Raw genomic sequence first — 27,581 nt, 5'->3', positions numbered from 1 at the left:
ATCTCCATTGAAAGCTCTGCTACTGTCCATAGCTGCCCAAGGTGCAATTATTTTGCCACCTATAGAACAGAAAGTTTATTCACTTTATTCTTTTTTCACTTAAAAATTTGTTTTCATTTATTTTAAAGCCAGAGAGTCAGAAACTGAGATTTTTCACACACAGTTTTACTCCCAAAATGCCCACAACAGCCAGGGCTGGGCCAGGCCAAAACCAGGAGTCCAGAACTCAATCTGAATCCACCACGTGGGTGACAGGCACCCAAGTACTTGAGATATCAGTTGTTGCTTCCCAGGGTGTGCATTACCAGGAAGCTGAAATCAGAAAAGGAGCCAAGACTCAAATTCAGGTACTGTAATTTGGGATACGGTCATCTCAAGCTGCATCTTAACCACTGTGCCAAACACCTGAGAAAGTTTGTTTCTCTTTAATTTTTATTACAATTGTGTAAGTTGAACCAATTGAGATGTCTATGGTGTTGGCTGTTGTTTCTATGGTTAATCATTTCTCCTATTCAATTAGGACATAGACAAGTTTGTGTTTTTCATTGCAAGTTGATGTGGATGGTCTGCTGTTGTAAGCATCAGCTTCAATATCATCTTGTCCCTTCTTCAAATAAGGTATCCATTTGTAAACTGCAGATTTCTTTGGGCATTTCTTTTGCCATAAACTTTTTATAAAGAATCACTGATTTCATCATCATTATTTCACCCAAGCTTCACCTTAAATTTGATGTTTGCTCTTGCTTCAATTAGCAGAATTCTTGTTCCTTGATAGAGGTTCCTTTCAAACTTGTGTCTTACCCTTTTTAGTGCCTCAACCTAGATCCTGTTCATACATAACAAGTTAGTATGAGTTTATTCTGGTACAAAAAGAGAGAGATCCATGTTTTTTTCATAATACACATTTTCATAAACTTTTTGAAGACGCCACATATTTGTGCGGTACCATGTGACATTTTGAGACATGTATAAATTATGTAATGTACAGGTCAGGATAGCATGTCTATATCACCATTTATCATTTCTTTGGAGTTTTTTGTCCTTAATTCATAGCTGTTAGCTGAATTATACTGGAAAGAAAACAACATTGTTCTAGAAACTTTGCTGAGCTTTTTCTGGAGCAAGTTCTATATACTATTCTTGGAAATAAACTATGTTTTGTTTTATCACTACTATTCTGATAGTTGGCTAGTTATTTATTTATTTTTTTTTTGATAAAAGGATATGGCTTAGACCAGTATGGAACACCTGCTTTGAAAAATCACAAGAAAAGTCTGGGAAATTATAAGAGAGGGCCTACATCCTTTTGTCTATTTTAGGCTATGGAATATCCTCATAGCTATTCTCTATGCTGTGTCATTTCTTACTACCCATTCAATAACAAAAGAGAAAATATATGTCATGATTAAAATACTAAGAAAGCAAGAAATATGAAAATTAAAGAGATAGCTATAACAAAAATACAAATTTAAGCAAACTTGGAAAATTACTAGAAAGGGATCTGTAAGACATTTTATATAAATGTTAAATAACTAAAAACATTAAACACGTCTTGCATGTTAAATCTGAGGTTTGATGAAGAGTAAGTGTCTTAGCAGAAGAAATGGTAAATAAAGATTAAGGTAAACGTGGAAGTCCGAGATCATCAGCTTGAAGCTTCAGAGGAAACACTTCCATTATTTGCCCTTTTCTTTGACCCCAAAGAGACAAAGGTATAGACCTACCATATGACCCAGCCATCCCATTCCTGGGAATTTACCCAAAGGAAATCTAATCAGCATATGAAACAGTCATCTGTACTCCCATGTTCATTGCAGCTAAATTTACAATAGTTTAGATATGGAATCAACCCAGATGTCCATTAACTGAAGACTGGATAAAGAAATTATGGTATATATACACTATGGAATACTACACAGTGGTAAAAGAAAAAAATGAAATCCTGTCATTTACAACAAAATGAATGTAACTGGAAACCATTATACTTAGTAAATAAGCCAGTCCCAAAAGGACAAATACCATATGTTCTCTCTGATCTGTGATAACTAATAGAGTACCTAAAAGGTAATCTATAGGAGTGAAATTGACACTTTGTGATGGGATGATTTTGAACAGCCCTTGTCTTCACTGTTGAGGAACAATGTTTTTTGTTTTTCTTTTTTTTTTTCATACTATTTGAACTTCCTACTTAGTGCAGGGCTAATCTTATGAGTATAAAGTTAACTGAAATAGATATCTGTAAAAAATAAGAATGGGAATGGTAGAGGGAAGAAGAAGAAGGATAGGAGTATGGGTGGGAGAGAGGTAGAGTGGGAAAAATCACTATGTTCCTAAATTTGTATATATGAAATTGCATGAAGTTTGTATTCCTTACATAAAATTAAAAAAAAAAATCTTCCTTAATGAAAGGCTCTTTGGCCATCCTTAAAATTCAGATCCAGTGAACACCTAGATTACAGCCAGAAGAGCATTTGAAAATTTCATTTATGAAGGTACTTAGAATCACTACATAGACTATAAAATCCTTAAATGAGAATATTTTGGTCAAGAGAATTAGTTTTTTTATTTACATCTAGAGGGAGAATAAAAAGACAAAACTATCACAACCAGTGCCATAAATTAAGAGATCACTTTTTAAAAAAAATAATAAAGATCACATAAAGCAACTCATTTTGGTACGGTTGCCAATATCTCACATTATGTCTCCAATTAATTTAATTAATATTTCTACTATGCCTGTTTCCAAAAATAATTTAAGGCTACTTCCAAAGAATCACAGTTGGGTTTTCATATCTAGGCTGTTTAAAGTATATGAACTATCATAACAACTAGGGCAATAATTTTTATATGTATTTTATGATAGTACAATTTTTCTCATAATCTTTGAGAATGCATTATGCATTAAGGCAAAATTAAGCTGCCAAAATTTATATATAATTACATTATATTAAACAAAAATGAAGCAAGACACTAACACTTTGAATAACAGGCAAAAGAATTAAACATTAGCTTATTTGAAAATTTGTGGAAAAAATGTAGGAAAAATTTAGCTAAGTCATTTGGAATCAAGACTAAAGGTGAAGTTAACAATGATTTAATCATTTCTCTTTCCTCAAATCAAGAATATTTAAAGTGAAAAGCCAGTTATATTCTGAACAAATTAAGTGAAATAATTAATGTAAATCACATTGTAAAAATTAAAGGCAAATACTATTTTTCCATAGTGTGATCCTCAAGGAGGATTTAGGACAAATACTTAAGGTCCTGTGAAGTCTATTAGATAGTAAACTCCAAATCCACATTTTGACTCAGTAATTCTTAGTCCTTAGTTTTTATGGTTATCTTGGGTGATTAGACCAAATAAATTCCTGACTGCAACAAGAATAGGAAGAGAAACTAAGAACATGTGCAACTTAATTGATGCACGGTTACCCTCAAAATCTTCTTTTCTGAGATCCTTTGTTTCCATCTCCTTTGGCAGTGGTCTTTTCATGAAAGAAATATCTGTTTCATTTTTACTGCAACCTGATGTTTAATATTTGTTCTGATTTATATTCTACACATTATGCAATCTTTCATTTTGAGCTTGCTTGCAATACAATGCACAGTATGGTTGCTATGCTAGCCCAGTCTTGATGCACAGTTTGTGGTGTTTCAGTCAAATTTGGTCACTTTCCACATTCTCACAGTTTCTAATTAGGTACTGCTCAGGAACACCTTTGATGGCTCTAAGACTTCTTTTTAGTTTATGAGATAAACTGGGACCTTCTAATCACTCATCCTGTTTATTTTGGAACATCAATATAAACCTTTAGTTTTAAAAGCTCATGCTCTGCAGTTACCTTGTATTACAATGATGTGTCATAATAGCAGAAATTACTTATTAAGCCTTATTTGTTAATTTATTAAACATTTATTGAATTATGTGCTATAAATTTGGTGACAGGAAGTGAATGTGATAGCTAAGGTTTTCTCATCTGTAAAATGTGGCTAATAATTGAGTTGTGTTGAGGATAAAATGTATGTAAGGGACTTAGCACTGTGCTCAATAAATGTTCATTATTAAAATTAGCCATATTTGATAAAATTACTTTTAAATCTTTCTTTGACTGTACCCCGCTAAGAATTCACAATGTAGCCATTATATTTTTTTAAACATAAAGCTACTCCATAGATTACCAATGCTAGAAATGGCCTTTTATGGAAATAATGATGCAATGGTCTTAGAACCAATTCGAAAGTAAGTACTCCAAACTACAATATCTTTTACCCATGGTCAGCAGAGAAAAAACTCTAAATCACGATCAAGACCTAGATTACAAAAGGAAGATGATATACCTGTGTCCTCTCAGTGTAGACTTGCTTAAATAATCTAAATTTCTTTCCAAAATTTCACACTTACTGCCATCTGAGATTTTACTCATTTTGTGTAACTAGCAAGAAAATATCACAATAATTTAACTACTGGAATGTCAGCTCTTTGTGTGTGTGTGTGGGGGGTAGCTAACTCATGCCATTTGAAGAAAGTAAGCAGTCTGCATCTCTTAAAATCGAACTATAAAAAAATGGTTTACTGCAGGAACTGGGAAAATCTGTTACTGAAATGAGTATAGAAATAGCGTTTCTGTTTTACCCACTGGCGTTGAGTGATAGAGAGAAACATCTTTAATGGTGGTAGAGAGTTTCTAGCTATACTCTCCAGGATTATTTGTTGTTGAAAATGAAGCATCATTAGCCAAATCGTATTTTAATAAATGGTATATGCAGTAGCCTGTGTAAGATTCTTGAAGAAAATGAGTTTTGAAGAATCATGTCTTTTTGCAATTTGTCACTCATTTTAACCCCCACTGTTACCCTTTGGTTCTTATGTAAGAACATCTGAACGCAAAATGACATCTTCTAAAATAGGTAGTGGGCGCTCTCAGTGTTGGAGGAACTGGCGGAAGTCCCGAAACACGCCCTTTGAAAAGGTTCGTGGGACACAACTTGGCTCGGGATCACCAGGACAAGCAGGCTGCAGGTGACAGCCTCAACGTCTGATCCCCACCCCACCCCCCCACCCCACCCCCGCTCATCACCCAGGGAGGTCCGACAGCACTGGCCCTCCTGCCTCGTCATCGCTGCGTTTCAGGGCGGCGGAGCCCCATTCCCTTCCTCAGCAGTCCACGCCTCCGACTTCGCAGGCGTGCGCGGGGCTCGGGAATCACCTCAGGAGCCCACTCAGCAGCGGGGAGGGCAAGAGTGAGGAAAGCCCGGGCTCCTGCTGCAAGCCCCGTGCGCAGCGGTGTGTCCCTCCCCTCGGCGGTGGGGCCGCAGGTACCTCCTCGACAGCCTCAATGGCCAGTGTTCAACTGGTGGGCAGCTCGCCTCGCCGCCGCTGCCGCCGGCGCGGCCCTCTCGGAGGCCCCTTCGAGACGAGCTCCAGCTGCTCTCACCTAACTGACTGACCCCAGGCTCCAGGCCTGGCTCGGGGTGGGGCTTGGGCTCGAGCCGCCGCCGCGCACGCGCTCCTCTCGCGCCTCCGTCCCCGGGCGGCCCCCAGGGCGGGAACGCGAGGCCGTGAGCCGCCCGCACCTGCCTGCCTGCCAGACAGACCCTGGACTCCGGCCTCGTGCAGACACGCGCACGCGCACGCGCCTCGCGCGCCGACCGCCGGTCTCGGGGGCGGGACCGCGCGGCAGCGAGCGAGCGAGCGGGCGGGGGGCTCGTGGCGCGCGCGCCTCGCACCCGAGAGCTGCAGAGAGATATTTTGGGTGGCAGGAGGCCCCTCGTCATTTCCGCCGGGCAGTTGGTCGTGCCGGGGGCTTCACTCCCGCGCGCGAGGCGAGCGGGCAAGTTAGCTGAGGGCTTGCGGCGGCGGCGGCGGCGGCGGCTGCTTCAGTGCCACGACCCTCGGCAGCTCCAGCCTAGAACTGAAGCTCCGCTGGGACGAAGACCCGCGCGGAGCTAAGGAGGCAGCAGCAGCCGCGTTCTCAGCGGGGACAGAGCAGACCCAGTGCGGAGCCGCCACCCAGGCGCGTTGCTCTCTGGGTCGCGTCTCCCAGCACTGCTGCCCGCCTTTGGCTAACAGTGCAGCCGCGAGACTCGACACACAAAAGCGGCTTTCTCCGCGCAGCCCGCCCAGTGAGGCTGCGGCCAGCAAGGGACCCCACCTGAGGGTGGCTTGGGCTGCCGACTTCGTTTTGTGTTTGAGCTCCGCGCCCCGCACGGAACCGACCCAGTGCCTATGGCTCTCATAATGGAACCGGTGAGCAAATGGTCTCCGAGTCAAGTAGTGGACTGGATGAAAGGTAATGTCCGCTGTGGGGATGGCGACGCGGCACTGGGGCTCAGGGTCCCGGCGCGTCGGAGGGAGGGGCGCCCGTTGCGGCAGAGCTCGCCATCGGGGCTTCCACCGGCTGATCGTGGTTAACCATGGGGCGGTAGGGGTCTCCTGGAGCTAGCAGGGGCCCGGGGTCCCCGATCTCCTTTTGTCTTCAGCCAGAGGGGCGCGGAAAGCGACCGAGCTGCTGGCGCCACCCGGTTCCGAGGCAGGAAGCGGAGTAACGGAATCCCGGAGCATCTTCCTAATGCTTGCTCCCCTGATCGCCTCCAGGCTGGGAGGACGTGGCGACCCCTGTCTCCTAGTTCAAGGAGGAGGCCCCCCCCCCCGCGGGATCTGCTCCCCTAGGCGCCCCATTCCCTAGCCCCTTTGTTACTGGGAAACCTGACGCCTCCTCCGCGGCCACCCCTGCCAGGTGCCTTCTCTGGCGCCAACTCTACTGGCAACTTTTAAGTCCGCATGATGGGGTCAGGACGCTGCCGCCCCTCCGTGGAGCCCGAGATCTCCCCCTCTCACCATAGACTGGGCTGACGATGCTTAAGGAGATATGCTACTTTGGGATGAAGAAACATATTTCCCTCAGGACAGCGTGCACACTGGTGTCCGTGGGCTCCCTCAGGCGCAGCCCCGCTCGTCCTATGCCTTTTCCTGTTCAGGCTGGTTAAAGCACCGGTCCTCTCGCTTGTTATTAGGTACTCGATGCCAGGTGTAGAGTGATGCGCATTCAGGTACCCTCTCATTTCTTCCATCTTGGAGGCTCCCCTCTTTTTGCCCGTGGCAATTTCTAATAACCACAGTTAGAGACACTTAGCCTCCCAATCTCAGATGTGGGCTTCAAGACCCTAGGCTTTCCTGCCTCACTACCTCCCTCTGTTGTTTGAGTTACGGGGTTTGTAGAGGATCCCCTCCCCCACCCCTTCCCCGTTCCATCCCGGGTCCAACTCTTCCCTTAGATTTGGAGATGCTGAGGAGGGGATGGATAGGATAGAATAAAAGATCCCTGATCACTCTTGGTAAGATGTTAGAGCTTGGCTGGAGATGATAACTGAGCACAAACTCTAGGCAGATCAGTCAAAGACAGAAGGCTTATTATCTCTGAAAATGCCTGTCCCAAAGATGAGGAAGCTCCCTTGTTAGGGCTTGCTGAGCAGTCAGACTTTCTAAGCTCTAGGTACTTTGGAACAAAAGGTGGGATGATTGAAAAGGATTCAGAATGACGGGGAGAAACTCAATAATTTATTGCCTTTTCCCCAACGTTTTCTGTCTTTTACTTATTCTTGTGGGTTTTCCTTGTCTTTTGCTTTCCTTTTATTTCTGTATTCTTTATTTATTGTTTTTTTCCCAAAAAATATAGAAAGGGCTTTGTAACTGCAAGGCGCAATACAAATGTGAATGAATTGAATTAAACCTAATTCATTATTTATTGATTGCCCCCCTGTGTGTGATGCATTGTACTAAGGTGCCATGAGGGTTATAAAGATGACTAAGACAAAGTCCTGCAGTGGCTCATCTGTTTTGCTGCTTTTTCTCTTTCCACGTTTGCTATTGCAATTCGTTTCCTAGATTCCCACCAGTTCCCACCCTCCCCCCCCCCCAACACACACACACACACACACAGTTCTTGGATGTGGACAAACATCTGTCTTCTGTTTCTCAGTCCTGGAAAAAAGCCGGGGAAAAGGCAGGAAGCAAGAATACTTAATTTAAACCCGTTATTTGAATTTATCTGAAGATTATTTTAGTTTCAGGCTTTTGCTGAAACACTCAAAGAAAAGCTGTCTGGGATCTACAGGAGTGGGATTAATTTCATATACTACCTCTCACCAATTCCCATGATGCTTGTGGTGAATGCTGCATACTCCATCTTCTTCACCTCCCACCTTCCCAGTTACATTCTTGCAATTTCCCCTCTCCACCGTTTGGTCCACTAAAGCCAGAACATACAAGGCACATATTCTGACACATTATTTCTACAGTGCACCCGTCTTTTAAAAATCTCTCCAGCCTAAAATGCAACTCCTTTAGTTAGATTAACATTGTTAACTGTGATATTAAATGATTGTTAAAATACCAAATAACTTTTTTTCATACCTGTTGGTGACGCATTTTAGACCTATTTGAAAAGATCAGCTAAGTAGCTGAATAGAATTTGTGTATCTATGTATACATACAACTAGAAGAGAATGACTGTTGTAATTACCTGTATATTTCAAGTTTCCAACTGCTTACTACTGAAATTTCCATCACATTCTTATGAATTTGATTTATTATCAGAAAATGAGATTTTAAAAAATAATTGCTGGGTGAAAGGAAGATCTCCTCAATTTGTAACTCACACTGTTGCTTTAATTAATTTTTCCCTCCCTACCCTTTTCCCCAGATGAACTTTAACAGAAGATGTTTTAAAAAATAAGACTTTTTTACCCTTTCCTCAGATGCAATAATGTCTAAAAGTCAAGTACTAATTTAAATTAGCTTTGGGATAATCAAACATCATTTAGTGTTGTATAATGTGCAGTGTTATAAATCAAGTACCAAAGAATTAACAAGACTCTTGAAAAACTGCAACATTGTAGGAGTTTTTCGGAACATGGTCCTAATACAATGATTTCATCATCATTAGCATTTAAAGCATATAGGATATGCTTTTATTTGGTCACAATCATAAATACTTATAACTGTTTAATATGGTATGTGTGTTTATGTTCTGGGTATTTTTCTCTTCGCTAAACAGAAAAGGAGCCATCAAGCATATAAAAATACACATGGCCATATATTCATGATCCTAGACAATTGGTATAGAAAGTCACCAGAGGGGTAAATGGACTGACGAGATTATTAAGCTTCGTTTGTGTATATTCAAGATTATTTTTAAAGGACCGTTTATATATTATTCATTTTGACCTGTTACTTTTTATTAAAGTACATTTGGGGGAAATGCAAATATAAAATTTAGTAGATATAAGGAAGCACTTTGTATTTTTTGTTTACCCCCAAGTCTACTATTTGTTAAATATGATAATCACCAAATTCTCTACTGAAAATAAAAATTTGATATGACACAATATTGATGTTAGTTCCACTAAATACATGAGCTCCTTTTGAGTCACTAAAATAAGTAATTCTATTCCAAACCATCCTGATGGTATTTCTGGCTATTTAGAGATATCTTATAGACCTCCTAATTAATTGCTTTTTAAAATTTACATAAAAAAATTAGAGGAAATCACATATTCATCATTTAGCATTTGAAATCATCCTTCTTCAGTTGGAAACTGCATTCAGTCCTATTGTTATTTTGATAAAATGTTAAATCATAAGCCCTTTGTAAAGTAAATAAAAGCAAATGAGTTATTGAAAAAAGCCATAGGCAGAAAAGTAGGCCAATAACTGTTCATAATGTTTGCTCAGTCTATTATTCCAGAATATGTTATTTCTCAGCTCCTATTTGTTCACTTGTAGAGCCTGGAAATACTTCATGATCTGCAGTTGTTTGAGTCCCCAGTCTTTCTCTATTTTTTTGCCCACTGAAATAACAAAAATGTCTGAACACTGTAGAGCTCCTATTATTAATTTTCCTTGACTACCTCACACCAAATATTTCCAGTTTTCTTCTTAGACCATTTCCAACTTTGAGACTCATTCAAAATATCACATGACTAAGACTTATTTTCCAGGACTAGTTCTCTTCATGGCATTCTTCCCGTGGTATTTAATCCTTTACTGAGTCAAATAAAGTTAGGATTTTCAGAGTCAACTAACAGGCCCTGCTTTGCTGATCTTCTCTTATGGTCTTTGTATCTTCAGTTTGTATTTTTCTGATTCCTAAAGTCATCTAAATTTTTAATATTTTTCTCAAACCATTTTACAATGAAATGCTCAACTCTTTCCTGTTTACTATACACCATTTTCTTCAGGAAACATTCCGTGACTTCTAATTTCTGCCCTGATGACTCAGCCATCTTGAGGATAGAAAATGAAATACATTATTTTAGGTATAAAAAGCAAAACCAATGTTTTGCAGACAACCCTGTAATATAGGAAAATGTAGTGATGAAATAGTGTCTTTTTAGTAGTTCTGACAACTACAATTGTCTGTGGTAATTCTTTTTTCCCCTCCTGGAACCCAGAGCTGAAGTTGAAGATTTTCTTAATTTGAGAAAGGAAAATGTCAAAATTTTGAGTTAAACAGTCTAGAGAGATAGATTGGTAATAATTTTCTGGCAGGAACTTGAATGTATACACTGTACATAATCTAATTATATAAAACTTATATGATCAAATTGGTCATATCACTTTCCTTTTGAAAGATTAGACTTTCTTAAATTGCAAGATGGATGTATAGGCACCAAGAATCATCTCCTAGATTTGACAGTTTTTTAGGAAAAGGCATTGTTGTCATTTTGCACTAACAAGAAATTTGCCTTTTTTAATGTACAAAGTTCAGTTCATTACAGATATTTAGTGTCACTAACATTTTCTCATTGAATGATAATGATTTAGTGCTGGTTATAAAGAAAGTATATTTATGTGCTTTCTGGTCCTTAGATATTACTTACTCAAGATATCTGCATGGAGGATACTGTAATGGATTGTTATAAATAAATTATTCTCTGCTTTGGGGAAATTCGCCTCTGTAAGGGATGGCAAATGTATTGAAAAATCTACGCCAAGACATAGACAAGTACAAACTAGTAAATGTGATAAATTTTTTAAAATTTTACATTATGTATACAAGCACCAGTGGAAAGAGGTGATAATTTATTGAGTTGGAAAAAGATTTATAGGGAATGTGGGGTTTTTAGCAACTATGTAGTATACTTATTTAATTAAGACATCCTAGAGGGATCTATCCTTAAAATTGAGGTACAGCAAGAGACCCTGTGATTGAAATGGGATGATTAACCAGAGGGATTGTATCTAGGTTTGTCTTGCTGAAACGGAGAGCTGGGCAGTAGAGAGAAAGTGAGGGAGGAGCCTGAGTAGGTGGCAAAAAAGTACAAGAACAAATCTGCATTTCACAAAGACAATAAAACTCTCATCATGTCCTGAGTTTAAATAAATACCACATTATAAAACTTTGGCTGCCAAAAATAAGCCCACAAAGAATGTGTATTGAATTGGTACAGCTGTTTCAAATCTGTTTCTCTGGAATAATTTGGAAATAATGTTAAAATGAGTTATTTTGAAGATTAATTACATCATTAACATGTTGTTGAATATTTAGAATTTTACTGAGCACGTTCTTATATGTAGAATGGGAATAGACTTTTAAATCTTAATACTGTTCTTAAAGCAATGATAAACTATCGTTTTCATGTACAGCAGAGCAAACTTAGGACTTGATTTGCTCTTAATGACTTTAACTTTCTTTCTGTGTGGCTTCTGAATAGTACCTCACAAGTAAGGCTTATTTTGAAAGATGAAGTATTAGCTTGTGTAAAGAGTACTGGAAAAGGGTGGGAGGAGGGAAGGGTAGCTAATTAGGATAAAACAGACTTTAAAACTTTTTATTTTTTATTACTTTGTCATGGTTGAGTGACTACAGAATATCACGTGTAATCTTCAGTACGAAATCACTGTGTTGAAAACATTCAGTGAGTAAATTCAGTTTTCATGAATAGCATAGGCTTCCATTCCTCCAAATGGTGTATGACTGTGATTTTGGAAGCCAACTGATCATAAGAAACCAAACAGTTGACTTTAGGCATTTTTAAACTGTATTTTATATTAAAACAAACATGGATATTATATTATTAATGTAGAAAGTAAAATTAAAGATGAGGCCAGAGGCTTAAGAGGTATTTTAGGATTGCAGTAGGCTGTTTAAAGCTGCATTCCTCAAACTTCCCAGGATTATGAGTACACTCTGTTCAGCAATTACAGATGTATCAGTGGAGTAGTTTGAGAACAGGTGATAGGTGAACTTATAAAAGGTAAAATTGGTGTATTCTACTTTCCCATTTTCTCCTATTATAACAAGGGGCAAAATAAAATCTTTTCAGTGAAAGTCATAGTAATTATAGCATCTTAATTTTTTTTATTTGATCCATAAACCTGCAGTGAAGGACAAACTCATTGAGAGTAATTTCCATCTGATCCTGTCCTCTCATTTTGCACCTCCATCACCTCAAAACAATTTAATAACTTCTAATTGTTTTTAGGATAAAGAGCAAAGTCCTTAACATGGCCTGTGAGATGAAGGTTTGGTTATTGCCTATGAGCTAAGCCTCATGCCCAGAACCTGCCACACTGGCCACCTTTCTGTCCTTCCTGTTTGCTCACCTCTGGGCCTTTTCACTTAATATGTTCTGTTTTCCTCACCTAGATAATTCCTACTCAGATAGTTCTTCAGATCTCAAGCCTTCCCTCTTCCACACCAGAAAAACCATTCAGATTCTCCAAATCACATCCAATTCTTATACACTCTCCTGGTACTACATATATCTCCTGTGTTCCTGCATCAGTTTAATTTTATGGTTATTTGATTGATGTCTAACTCCACAACTTGATGAGGGCAGGAACCCTTCTGTTTTGTCATAACAATGCCTAAGAAGGTATCTACCATAAAATAGACACTCGAATATTTGTCGAGTGAAAGAAAATTTATTCACAGATTACTAGTCTATCAGCAAGTCTACTTTCATAAATGTAATGAACATAAAGTCCCTTAAAATTCTCCAGTGGATACTTCAGTGCCAACTTGTATGGTGTGTGCCAGAATACAGGGGAAGTAAGGTTTTGCTTTATTCTTTGCTTTTACCAACTCAAAGACCTAAATTATAGTTTAGATTCATTTTGTATGAAGTAATAATAATTTAAGTGAATTAATAACTTCTGTATTTATGCTATAAATATTATAAATATATAAATATTATTTGCTGATGTCAATAGCAAATACTTGTTAATTAAAAAATTCAGACATACCCCTTCTCTTAAACACTTATTTTCCTTCATTCAAATTTTCTAATTACTTAATTTTGTTTTTAAAGGAACTCTGTATATTTAGACCACATAGTGGAGTGAAATTGATGAAATGTCTTAGATGTGTCCTCTTAAAAAAGTTTAAAATAGCCCACATATGAAATTAGAATGCATTTTTCTATTATGAGAACAGAATATCTTTTATTTGCTTAATTAGGAAGATAAAATGCAAAAATATACTTTTTCTTAAAAACCATTTTTAATTTTTTGTTAAATTTGAATTTTATTAATGAGAGTAAAATTTAAATATTTAAAGATGAATATTAAAAGTTTTTGCTAATGTTAATTTAATTGTAATTTTAGCTTAATAGTAATTTTCCATCCCCCTCTGATTTTGAAGAAAATAATTTTAATTTTTAAAATCTAAATATAAGATAATTTTGATGAGTTTTTGAAGGCTACTTGTTAAGAATATGTACAGAGTTATTGTAAAACATAACTTACTGAAAATAGGTGCTCTACGTGAACTTTTTGAGAATTACATGTAACTAGATAATCACCAGTAGGCAAATTATAGACTTTTTTTTCCTAATAAAGCATGCTTCCTCCCTATTGAGAATATTCAAAATATAGAATAAGGGAAAGTTTTTAAGATCTTTATTTAGGCATACTGATTTGTTAACTCTTAATAAAACACTTTCAGGCGTAAATGCTTTAACTAGTACTGCAAAATAATGGATAGCACTGTGCCCTTAATTGAGTTATAACTATTCAACATGATAGAATTTTTTTAAACTTGATAGTTTATTTCTTGTTTGATTTCAATTTAAATTAACAGTAATAAATTCTAGTAGAACTTTTCATTGTCTTATTCTCACGATTTCAGAAAACAAGGGGTTAATGGCATTTGCATAAATTCATTGAATTTTAAATTTTACTAGAATATAATAATAGCTGTACTCTGTTACATCTATTTGCTATTTTGTCACAACATAAAATTGTTTTTAAAACCAAGATGTATTAAAATAACCCAAAACTCACACTGACACTAATGTATGAAATGGAAACATTACTAACTAATATCAAGTATAACACATATGGCTATTATTTATTAGCTTGACATGAATGTGCTTACCAATTATCTTTTTTAGATAGGTTAAATAGTCTTCAGATCTGATGGTAAATAAGAAGAAACCACATTAATTTAGTAGGCTTTTAAAATGTTGCCCAAGATCATTTTTTGGTAGTTTGAACTTTTTATTTTGTTTGCGATATATCTGGTATATTTAAAACAGGCTTGCAATGTGTTTTCTCAAGTAGTATCTGTAATAGATCAATGAAAGACTTGTTCAGATCCTGGATTTTACTTTTTTCAACTTGTTTAAAAAGATTATGGAAGCATCTGTTTTCTAGTGTGATATTAATTGTACTTACAATATGGGTTATTCATCACATTTAAAGTACTGACCTTAAATAATTCTGCTGAGTGATTAATTTTAGCATCAGCTTGTTTTTATTATAATTTTGTTTTATATGTGTGTATGGGAGTTTATTTCATGTACTTTATTTCTTCAACTATCTACATTATTTTCACACAAGTCCTGAAGACTTGTGATTTTTGTTTTTCTACAAGGGAAGAAAATTCATATTTTAATTTATGTAATTTATATTTTGGTTTACAAAAACAAGCCACTAGGGTATTAAATACATATAAAAAAGAAAGTGTTATACTGCTTTTGAATTACAGACAGTAATTCAGTTGCTAATTTTCTTCCTGGCCTGCTGGAACCTATGTAGAGGCTGAGTTCAATATGAAATAGAACCAGTGTGGTATGGCAGGGCTATGTACTCCTTCCTCGTTTCCCTCTCCTGGTACCAGGTTGAGTTCTGTGGCAATCTCTGTTGGCATCAGTGTTGCATTAAATTAACAACATATGGTTTCTTTATGCAGAAGACTACCTCATTGTCTATCAAATCAGAGATTTTCAATTTGATATTGAATTTCCACATGTAGAGAGAAATTGGTTCTATTTGGGGTTAGATTATTTTTTTTCTAGTTTTGCCTGAGATGCAGTCTTGTATTTTATTCATGATAAAAACATGTTCATTTAGATTCGATTGACTTGAGATTTATGATCATTTAACTGACTCCTGTTAATATTCATAATATGTGAACGAATGGTTTGATGATTGTAAAGAAATTGACCCTGTAGAATATAGTATTTTCAAGTACTGTACATTTCCAGGAGTCATTTTTGTACTGAAAGTATCACAGATAGAAATGAGTTGTGGTTTTAGTTAGAATTTCTGCATACTTGGGGGAAAATATATGTAGATATAGATATAGATATAACTTTTTTGGAGTATTCTTGCAAATTGTATATATTTTTTGGTAAGGTATGGGGAAGTTAAGCAGCTCAACAGAAATTGTTCAATGATGGAATTGGATTTGACATCACCTCTGTTTTTCTCCCCCTACTGGATTGTGTTTACAGTTTAGTGGGTGAAGGACACAGTTCAGGTGTATACATAATTATTTTCAAATTTGATGTTTTTAAGAAATGTCCTGGGGTAGACATTTTAGCTGGTGGTTAAGATGCTGGTTAAGACACCCATGTTTCCCAATGGAGTGCCTGGTTTTCATACCTGGCTCTGGCTCCCAACTCCAGCTTCTGGCTAAGAAAGAGCCTGGTAACCAGCAGATGATGGCTCAAGTAATTGGGTCTCTGCCACTCACATGGGAGGCCTGGATTGAATTGTCAGCTTCTAGCTTCAGCCCAGCCAAGCCTCAGCTCTTGAAAGTATTTGGGAAGTGAACCAGCAGATGGGAATGCTCTTTCACTATCTCACTCTCACTTGCGTATGCTCTCTTTCTCTATCTGCCTCTCAAATAAATAAATGTTTTATTTCCTGAAAATTAAAAAAAATTATTTTCATTTTTGTTTGAAAGGCAGAGAGACAGATAGAATGTTCCATCTGCTGGTTCACTCCCCAAGTCTCAGCAACAACTAGGAGTGGGCCAGACTGAAGCTAGGAGCCCAGAACTCAATCTAGGTCTCCCACTTTGATGATAGGAACTCAAGTACTTGAGCTATCATCTGCTGGCTCCCAGGGTGCACAATCCCAAGAAGTTGGATCTGAAATGGAATAGTCAGGACTGAAACCAGGCACTTTGGTATGATATACAGGCATCCCAAGTAGTGATTTAACCGCTGTGCAAAATGCTCACCCAAAATTCCTGAATTTTCTACCTTTTAAAATTTGGCAGCATATATGATATAATACAGTTAAGAATACTTCACAATCAGATATCCTGACTTCATCACTGGTAGCTGTGTGATCTTAGGAAAAGTTTCAGTTACTTGACCAAGTTTTCTCATTTTTATAAAATGTGGGTGATAATATCACCTAGAATTACTGATCTTAAAAGTGTTCTACCTTTTACTGTAGTTTTATTTTTTCTAAAGCTTATTCATATCTTCCATCTGTTGGTTCAGCCCCCAAATGTCCAACATGGCCAGGTCTGAGCCAGCCCAAAGCCAGGATCCAAGAGCTCTGTCCTGGTCTCCCACATGGGTGGCAGAGACCCAAGCACTTGGGTCATCTTCTGCTGCCTTCCCAGGTACATTAGCTGGGACTGGATTGGAAGTGAAGTAACTCTGACTGGAATCCACACTTCAGTATGAGATGCTGTTGTCACAAGTGGCAGTTTAACTCAATGTTGACAACATCTGTTCCTACCACTTTTTTTTTATTATGATCTACTTAAAATCATGTCTGGTCCATTGTAAATGCATGATGAATTCTGGCTTATTTATTTAATTAAGAAAGAGGTTCCATTTTGTTGGCAATTTCCAGTTGCAGAATTGAAAATAGATACTATTTATGAAGTGCTTATTATCTCTAGTGCCTTTCCTAGCTCTAAAAGTTTAGAATTATTCCTATTTTACAAGAGAGGAAACCTTTGATTAGATGCTTTTGCTTAAAAATGTTGAATGACTTGTCTTGTGTATCCAGATACTCGTTGAGGTGTTTAAATACACCATTTATATTTCTAACTGGTTCTAAAATACATAGTATTTCCACCTTGCCTTTCTACCAGAGATAGATGTGATTTGAGAGGATTCCTTTTGATCTCCAGTGGTGTGTGTATGTTGGTAGGGGCAAGGAGGGCATGAGGCATTTGTACTTCTCAGAGCTCTAGCTAATAATAAAGATGCCACACATAACTATAGTTTTGATGACAGTTTTTCTTTATTGAGGTGAACCCCAGGAATTTGATGCATCTCTAATGAGTCTGGACCTAGGCAAAGGTCTTGTTTATGACCATTGCTACTACCAACTCGATGCTGGGAAGATATTTTGTTTTCAAAGGATTGTTAATAAAAGAATGTGGTGCCTGATAATAGATGTGCATAAGTGCTTCATAACTTACTAGAAATAATGATTCTTATAATATTATATTTACATTTACTCAGCAGTCATTAGCACTGCTGTCTGCATCCCATCAATGTCTCTTTGAACAGCAGCCCTTATTCAATGTGTTTCTATAGCTCTGAAGTTCTTACCGATCTCCCAAATGTTAATTTGTTCCTCAAAATTGCTTTGTTTGGAAACCTTTATCATACACCAAAATTTGATGTGATATGATAGCTTAGTGAAGCACAAAAACAATGTTAAGTGCTAGAGAAAATATAATTAGTCAAAAGAACATTGTGAAATAAATGCAAAATATAGAGTGGTCAAGTTGAACTACAAATGGTTGATCAGTTGAATACTTATAAAATGATAATGAGAGATATAATTCCATTTATATTTTAAAGTGATACACATTGCATTGTCTATATATGTAAAGTGTATATTCCAGTATATATGAGGGTACTTTAAGAATGTTTGTGTAAAATGAAATTAAAAGATTACTTTATTTTGGTAGCAAAAATTTTGAAGTCCATGTGTGGGTTTTTTTCATACTACACGTGTTCCATTAACATTTTGAAGGTCTCTGTGTACATGAATTTTAACTTTTTTTTCACCAAACATAAAGTTACGTTTTAGTTATACTGTCCATGAACTTTTGGAAGTACCCTCAAATATACAGTCTTAAAGAAGGATTTGTTCAGAGTAAAAAGAGATAATTTTTTCTATTTCTCCTTGTTTTCCTTTAATTGAGGTACATTTGCTTTAGACTGGAAGTTTTAAAATAAGTTAAAACAACTTTAAATGTTCTTAAATTCTTAGCCTTGTTGATTTGATTATTTAAGGTACTTTTTTTCTCTCCTAAAGTGCTCATTATCTTTTAAAATCCATATGAATTAAAGTTAATTTTGTTCTGATGTTTTTAAGAATTCATTACTTTCCTTGAAATAAGTGTTGACTTCCTGTGTTCCAAGGGAGTCTGGTACAAGATAGACTTTTAAATCAGGTGATAGTATGAATCTCTATCTACATTCATTTAAAAATATGTTTGATTTAATGTTGAAAAGCAGTGGTTTCTGATGTTACAGACTTTTTTTTTAAATGAGGCTGCTTTACCAGTTTATTTTTACATTTATTCTGGAAATTAACACACATATAGAAAATAATACAGCAGAATAATAGCTAGGAAACTATAACACTACTCACACACCCAATTCCATTCCTTAATATCAATATTGTTCAAATTTTTAGTTTCATAAATGTAATAAACACTTTTGTAATTGTTTTCTTTGATCAGAATCCATACACATGTTATATTTTGCCTTGTAATCTTTACATGCATCCTTCTTTTTGGAACCAATACTGTTTTTGCATAGGAGACATTATATAAAAATGTTATTTAAGACTCCTGAAATAAACTTTATAGATAATATAACCTACCTACTTAGATTTTAAAACATTTGGTATAATACCCTTATTATAAAAAGAAAAACAGTTTAATTTATAATAAAATTAGTTTCTATCCATGGGTGCTTAGTATAACTATGTGAGAAGAAAATTATTGCTGTTTTGCCTACTTATAATGAATATATCTGGATTCAAGGGAAAGCTTTAAGATAAAATAAAACATTCTATATAATGTATATAAGAAAATAGAAAAGCACCTGAATTAATAGATACTGACATAAGACATGAGTATTAAGAGAAATAATATCAGGCAAGAGTCACTTGATTTGTTGTCCTAGTAATTCCTGTTGAACATCTAACAGTCATATGGTAAGGAATCACAGCATTTCATAAAAATGGCAGATTCTAGGGTGGGGGCAAAGAATATACAAGATGAGCCTGGAGCATCATGTAGTGAGTGACCAGAAGTAAGGAAGTGCTCAAAAAACATGATGAAGGCATGTTAAAGTCTGAGGAGCCAATCCAAAATAGCTCCCAGTAGCTAAAGCTGGAATGATTTCAGCAATAAAATAAAGTAGTAATGGTTTATAACCCAATGTATAAAATAAGTATTCATGAGTCCATATTGATGTAAATGAAAGGCTGGGTAAATAAAGAAATTGGAGAGACAGGCAAACTTCCCACACAGGGAATTCTAAATAATTTGTGTTAGTACTTTCTCACTTAATAAGGATGTGGCACTTAAATCCTTAGCTCTTGATTGTGGATTGCCCTTAGGAGCTTGTTTCCAAAGCAGAGCATTTGGAAAGGGAGAAATATAACTTTATAGTGGGGAAAGCTAACTGTCACTCTCTTGGCCAGGTGATAAAAGTTAGCATCGTCATCATAAGCCATGTTGATAGCATGTACCTTTAATTTGATGTGATAGGATTGGCACTTGTTCTCTGTGGTCTTTCCTGCCCCTTCAGGATCCATAACCTCATTATAAACACCAGAAAAACATTAGAGAAACCCAAATTTAAAGACATTTTACTTAATACCTGACCAGTACTCCTCAAAATTGTCAAAGTCATCAAATAAGGAAAAGGAGAGAAACTTATAACCCAGAGAAAGCTAAGGAGACATGGTGATTAATTATATTATGATATTATGGATAGTACACTGAAACAGAAAAGGTACATTAGGAAACAACTAATGAAATACAAATGAAGTGTGGAGTTTGATTTAATAGCAATTTACCAATGTTGGTTCCTTGTAACAAAGATACCATAGAAATGTGAGATGTTAATAATAGGAGAATATGGGTGAGGGAAATATAGAAACTCTCAGTAATATTTTGTAAGTTCTCTATAGATCTAAAATTATGCTGAAATAAGAAGTTTATTTAAATGAAAATTAGTGTTTATTTTCAAATTTGATAGTGTAAAAAGATAAGTAGTATCTCATATGTGAAATTGCTTTGGTTTACCTGTATTGGTTTACCTGTATTAAAAGCAGTCTCTTTTAAATGAAAATAAAAGTTATTAGGCAGTTCTCCGGGATGTGGGATCGTTCCATCCGTTGATTTAGCCATCATTTACTAACCTGATAATTATGATAACCCAAAATTCCTCACAGTTCTCAAAATACTCTGAAGAGGCCCTGGCATGGCATCAAGTACCTATACCTTACCTCTCTTCTCACCGTGTAAACCTCATTCTTTTCCACCTATGAGAAAATACTTTTTCAACTTGATGAATACATATTGTGATGTTTTTAAAATTACTCTTTGCAAACTGTTTTTTTTTTCTTTTTTAAAAAAAGATTATTTGGGAGGCAGACTTAAAAACACACAGAGGGAGAGCCAGAGAGAGTAGTCTTTCCACCTACTGGTTCAGTCCCTAAGTGGCCACAATGGCCACAGCTGGGCTGATTTGAAGCCAGGAGTCAGGAGCTTCTTCTAGGTCTCCGATGTGGGTGCAGGGACCCAAATACTTCCAAGCCATTAGCAGGGAGCTGAATCGGAAGTGGAGCAGCTGGGACTCAAACCAGCACACATATGGGATGCCAGTACTGCAGGTGGTGGCTTAACCTGCTATGCCACAGCGTCAGCCCCCAGAATGGTGGCATTTAGTCAGAAAAATTGTAAAGCTTGGTCCTCAATGTGGCGAGCAGAAGCTCTAGATTAGGACTCTTGGACAGAAGAGTATGCTATTCTAAACCTTGTTAACAAAGCCTGATTTTCCAGCATTCTTTTTGACTGCAGTTTCTGTTTCCTTCAGACATTTTCTCAGGAATGTTAAGACAATTTTTAAGCAAATTTATGTTGTGGTTTATAGTAATTGATTTTCAGCTGTATATATAAATGAATGTGTATAAATATGCATGCATGTTGACTTCAGGCAGGTATTTACCCTGGGAAGATTTTCTGAAATTGAATACAACTAAAAGACCTTTCCTGATTGCTTTTCTGCAAGCAATTTGGTGTGTTTTTTGTCATTAACTGTAGCACCTTATTTTCATCATATGATCAATCCTTGTAGCATGGCTAGCAGCTGAGTTTGGGTTGTGATGATGGTTGTAATTTGTGACCTCCTTTGGTCACATGTTCAGTAAATTACATTAAATTTCAAAACAGAACTACTTTTTTTTTATTTGTATGTATCTCATAAATACAACATTAGGAACATAGTAATTCTTCCTACCATACCCGCCCTCCCACACAGTCCTCCCCTTCCTCCTCCCTCTCCTGTTTAGTCAGAGAAAGAAAAATAAACAGAAAGAAAAAAGAATGGAATAAAAATACTAAGAGAACTGTCCCTCAACATTCTAGACAAGGGCTGTTCTATGTTATTGCTTCTCGAAGCTAATTTTGCTTTTTTTTCCTTCCTCTTTTCCCTTTTTTTCCTTCTCCTTCTTTCCTTTTAGAAACTTAATTGTCTTTAAAGAACCCAAGGATGGTACATCTCTTGTGAGCTCTTAGACATAACTTTAACTTATGAGACATAATAGTATCCTCCATTTAATACACTAAATGGAAGTGATTCTTGAGAACTAGTTTTACTATTAAGTCTAACAATACAACTCTTTGGGGACAGAGGTCCTGCATGGGAAGTTAGTGCACAGTGACTCCTGTTGTTAATTTAACAATCAACACTCTTTTTTTGTTTGTTTATTCAATCATTTATTAATGACTTTGATTTAAATGGTGGTGCACGTGAAGTCCTCAGCAATGCGTACATCATGTGTGTGATCACTGCGTGCATCTGAGGAAGGAGTAGTGCTCCCCTCATGGGTGTCACTGCACACAGTAGATATTTTCCCATGATGCTTTTCTGCTGGCTGAGGGTGAGGAGCTAAGCCGATGTAGCACACACAGATGTCTATACTGGAAATGCGCCCATTGAGTCCTCACCTACATAATTTTTCTTGGAAGGATAATCAGACATAAAACTGTAAAGGCCCAGGGAAGAACCTGTTTTGAGACAGAGTTTGCTAGCACCTGCTCATGAGCTCAGCATTGTGTTCACCCAGAGGCCTTCATCCTTGGAAGAGCAGGAGGCATCGGAAACTTGCAGGCAACATCCTCTCTCTGTCGGAACTTTTTTTTTATAGGAAGCTTTTATTTATAAATATAACTTTGATAAGTACAACTTTTGGATTATAGTGGTATTTTCCCCCATACCCACCCTCCCACCCCCAAACCATCCCACCTCCTACTCCTTCTCCCATCCCATTCTTCATTAAGATTCATTTTAATTATCTTTATATACAGAAGATCAACTCTGTACTAAATAAAGATTTCAACAGTTTGCACCACACAGACACACAAAGTATAAAGTACTGTTTGAAGACTAGTTCTACTGTTAATTCTCATGGTACTACACATTAAGGACAGAAGTCCTACATGGGGAGCAAGTGCACAGTGACTCCTGTTGTTGATTTAATAAGTGACACTATTTATGACATCAGTAATCACCCAAGGCTCTTGTCATGAGCTGCCAAGGCTATGGAAGCCTGTTGAGTCCACAAACTCTGACATTATTTAGACAAGGCCATAGTCAAAGTGGAAGTTCTCCCTTCAGAGAAAGGTACCTCTTTCTTTGATGGCCCTTCTTTCCACTGGGATTTCCCTCACAGACATCTTTCATGTAGGTCATTTTTTTGCAATAGTGTCTTGGCTTTCCATGCCTGAAATGCTCTCATGGGCTTTTTAGCCGGATCCAAATGCCTTAAGGGCTGATTCTGATGCCAGATTGCTGTTTAGGGCATTTGTCATTCTATGAGTCTGCTGTGTGTCCTGCTTCCCATGTTGGATCATTCTCTCCTTTTTAATTCTATCAGTAGTTAGCAAACACTTGGTCTTAACAATCAACAGTCTATGTATGACATCAGTGTTCACCCAAGGCTCTTAACAAGAGCTGCTTTGGCTATGGAAGCCTTTTGGTTCCACTGGCTCAACAAGGCCATAAGCCAGGTGAAAGTTCCCTCCTCCCTTCAGAGAAAAGTACATCTTTCTTTGGTGGCCATTTCTTTCCACTGGGGTCTCACCCACCAGGATGAGGACCTTTTTTTTCCAGAGTGTCTTGGCTTTCCATGCCTAAAATGCTTCTCCTGGGCTTTCCAGCCAGACTGGAATGCCTTTAAGGTTGATTCCGAGTGCTACTTAAAGCTTTTGTCATTCTAGGAGTCTGCTGCATGGACTGACTGCTTCCCATGTTGGAGCCTTCACTCATTTTTAATTAACAGAGCTACTTTTATACTTGGACTTAAGTCCTGTCCCCTTTTTGTTAATTTCTTTTTTTTTAGATTTTATTTATTTATTTATTTATTTGACAAGTAGAGCTACAGACAGAGAGGGAGAGACAGAGAAGAAAGGTCTTCTATCCACTAGTTCACTCCTCAGATAGCCACAACAGCTGGAACCAGGCCAGTCCCAAGCCATGCAGGTGCAGGGGCCCAAGCATTTGGGCCATCTTCTGCTTTCCCAGGCCATAGGCAGAGAACTGGATCAGAAGAGGATCAGCTGGGACATGAACTGGCACACATATGGTACACCAGCAAGGCAGGCTGAGGCTTAGCCTATTACTCCACAGCACCAGCCTTCTTAGTTTCTGGTTTACTGAAATTTATATATAAAAAAAAGCTGCTGACTCTTGTAATAAGTAAATAAACTGTCTGAAAACTTACTGCATTTACTTGATACTTTATTTTCTTGCCACAATAAATTAAAATATTTTCATCTTATTCAATTCTTTGTTTTAATCTGACTGTAAAATGTGAAGTTCTGTAGATGCTATTGATATGAATTTTAGAATTGTGTCCCTGTTTTGTTGCTAAATGTCTTTTTCTGGTTTTATGTTCTGTAAGCACTAGCCTAGCTATGCCTTAATGTGCTCTTTGTGAAATTCTTCTCCTTTTTATACAAAGGTATTTTTAAACTATTCTCACAGGAATGAAGGAGAATGTATTTTGTTTGAATGCTTTTTATTTTAGTAAGGTAAGAGCTTTGCATTTAAAGAAACCTTCAAAAAGCAACCTGTATAGATTAAGTAACAAGGGTTTGTGGCGATCTTTGAATATGCAGTAGTGGTCCAACCCAAAATCTGTTCTGTAGTTTCCAAGTGTGTTTCACACACCTCTACTTCTTAAGCCTTCTGTTTCTTTATTTAAAAATGGAGATAATGAAGATGTACTTTACAGAGTTCTAAATAATTAGCCAAGATCTAGGCCAGGCTGAAATAGAGTAATATTTTGACACTGGCAAAAAAAGCATTCATTGTATAGGCTTTTAAAATGATCTTTATGGCAAAGAATTTTTAGGAATACCAATTTAGAAATAAATAACTGAACATAGCTCATTTATGTATGTCATAAGACATGGTATGTGAAGAATATTTTACTTACTTTAAAGTGTATCTGAGGTATGGATTTCAGATGGCTGCCTGTCTCTTAGGAACTTTTTTCCCTCTTAGAAGCCTCAATGGTCTATGTAGTCATTGCTTTCTTTAACAACTTTGTTTAAGCATTTGCAAATTATTTTTCTTTTACTTGAGTCAAATGATTACTTAATTCAGCCTAATTATTGGAATAATGTGTCCCTTTGTTCCTGCCTGGGAACTCAATACAAAGGTCCTAAGGCATTGCTATTTATAGTTCTCCCATCCCTAGCTAAGTCTGAATCACTATAGGCCTCATCTTGATATATTATAATTGACCCCTTAAAATATGATACAAAATGTGGCCCCTTAAAGTTCCCCAGAAGTCCCATCTGGGTTGCCATATAATATCGGCATTGACCCCCCTAAAATATATATGAAAATGTGCCCCCTAAAATTCCCCAGGGGTCGAGTCTGGGGTGCCACATATGTTACCAGAATTTGGGGTGCCATACGATATCACCATATGCTTATTAATAAATCTTCAATATTAATGAGTCTGAGTGGGTTCTTGCGTAATATTTAGATTAGAATTCTAAATACTGGCATAAATAAATGAGGCAGCATGGTACATTTTAAGCTTTTATTTAGTGAAAAAGTTGTATAGGAGAGTGAGAGCTTTATCTAAGAGAGAGAGGGGTAAATCTGGGTTCATACCAAGCACCAGGAACCAGCCACATGGAGGAGCATCTAGGCCAGGAAGCCTAGGGCGGGTGGCCTTCGGGCCACTTGCCCTCAGGGCTACAAACAGCCCCCCACTGGCTAGAAGCCAGGAAAAGAGGAGGCCGGACACAGTGTCCCAGGCTTTTAACCCACTTCCACAGGGGTGTGGTTAATTAACCTGATTGGCCGGTGGGCACTCAGTTGTGGCCAGGTAGGGGCATGAGGTCACCCAGGGGCATGGCGAAGGCGTGGTCTTCCAGCTTACAAACCTAATCAATTTTAGACTGTATGCCTGCCTACTGCATTCCCCCCTCAGAGACTCCATCCCTTAATCCTAAGGGAAGTTGATGGACGTCGAATCATCTCTTCTGTAACTGCTTGCTGCTTATGAGGGGCGTAGTGCAGGCTCTGCCTATCCTATCTAACAAATTTGCTTTGTGAGCTGGAGCAGTCTCAGTTATTGCCAAGGTCTGTGTCCCCTGCATGGTCAGTCACTCCCAGAAGTCGAGTTCTGAAACATGTAAGTTGTTAATTAGCAAAGGCAAGACTGGAACAAAACCATTTGTAAGTTGGGTGCCCCTTTAAATGAAAACAACATATCTTACAGATTCCCAGATAGTGGGTAGTGATAGGCTACCCTTATGTAGATTATAAACCCATTTAGTTTGAGTATAGAGAATTATAGTAGAAGAACCCATTAGGTAGCTTTATCATCAATAACAGTTCCCAGAGATAATCAAGGAAGGCAGGTACAGTATGTTTGCCTTAAGGTATAGCAGTCTTGATGCGGACAAAGGCAAAACTTTATTTATCCTTTTTGTTTTGAAGAGGTACTTATGTCTCTGATTAGCTTACAGGAATAATCAGGCATTTCTTTCGCATTCACCTGTGAAGCCTTAAGAGGTAGAAGTTTAATTCTAATTTCATGGAGGTAGTCGTGCTCAGTAGGACCTGGTAAGGTCCCTTTTATTTAAGCTGAAACTGATCTGAAGAGGATCTCAGTGGTAGACACTGTATATCATGGTTCGTCATTTTTTATCAAAAAGTTTATGTTCATTGAAATTTCATTTCCCAGACCTTGTCAGATGATTGGAATATGAAAGCTTTATCACAGGTTGTATTCAAGGTGATCAAAATCATTAAACACTGAATTTATACAATGAAAATGATAGGTACTTAGGAGCATAAAACTCTAAGTGTTAAGAATGTATTGACTTTTCATAGAAGAAAGTCAATTGTAAGAAACAAATGAACCAATTCATTTGAGCTTGGATCATTGAAAACAAGAGAGAATCACTAGCAAAACAATGCCTTTTCTCATTCATATATCACAAGTGGTATTTGGATTGAGGAAAATTGAGAAGCATTAAGACTACAAATGAGTTTTCATGTTGTATAGAATGTTTGTTAGATAATGTAGTTTCCCAACACTCCTACACTGGCTTTTTGTTTTTTTGTTATCAAGAATTCTGTTCTTCTCCTTAGGTTTCACATTTTGACCTGCATTTGTGTTTTCCTTGGAAAAATGTCCTATATATGTAACGTTAGTACACCTTGTAAAAATAATGTCAACTCACATAAAATGTAGAGGAATTTTTAAAATATAGTAATTTATTAAAAACATTCTTTTAATCATTGTAACAGTGTAGTAATGTTGACCTTAAAGATTTTGAGGCATATTTGTATTGTTCACCATGATTGTGTTATCTGCTTCTCCAATGTTTTTGCTATGGATGTTTTCACATGACAGTAGAAGATAATATGCCATATTTTAAACTCTCACTCAAATTTTGAAGGCCATTTGGATTTTTTAGAGGTTAAGAAGGAGAGGAGTCAGGCCTGAGCCATTCATAACTTATTTTTTAAAAACTTGTACATTTTAAATAAAAGAATGTTTTTTTTTTTAAATGATATCATACGGTTGAGAAAGC

General features: G+C 37.2%; 1 protein-coding gene across 6 annotated transcripts in view; it reads left to right on the top strand.

Annotated features, from left to right (window-relative positions):
• Positions 1-5,787: 5,787 nt before the first annotated feature.
• CNKSR2 (connector enhancer of kinase suppressor of Ras 2) overlaps positions 5,788-27,581 on the top strand; it is a 316,326-nt gene continuing 294,532 nt past the window's right edge. For all 6 annotated transcript variants that reach the window (XM_062183975.1, XM_062183974.1, XM_062183973.1 and 3 more), the window contains exon 1: positions 5,788-6,290. In XM_062183975.1, coding sequence (XP_062039959.1) covers positions 6,227-6,290 — 64 coding nt within the window. In that variant the 5' untranslated portion in view covers positions 5,788-6,226. The remainder of the gene's footprint in view (positions 6,291-27,581) is intronic.

Source organism: Lepus europaeus, chromosome X (assembly GCF_033115175.1).
Source record: "Lepus europaeus isolate LE1 chromosome X, mLepTim1.pri, whole genome shotgun sequence".
Lineage (NCBI taxonomy): Eukaryota > Metazoa > Chordata > Mammalia > Lagomorpha > Leporidae > Lepus > Lepus europaeus.
Note: the sequence above shows the minus strand (reverse complement) of the source record. Positions and strands in the feature narration are given on the sequence as shown.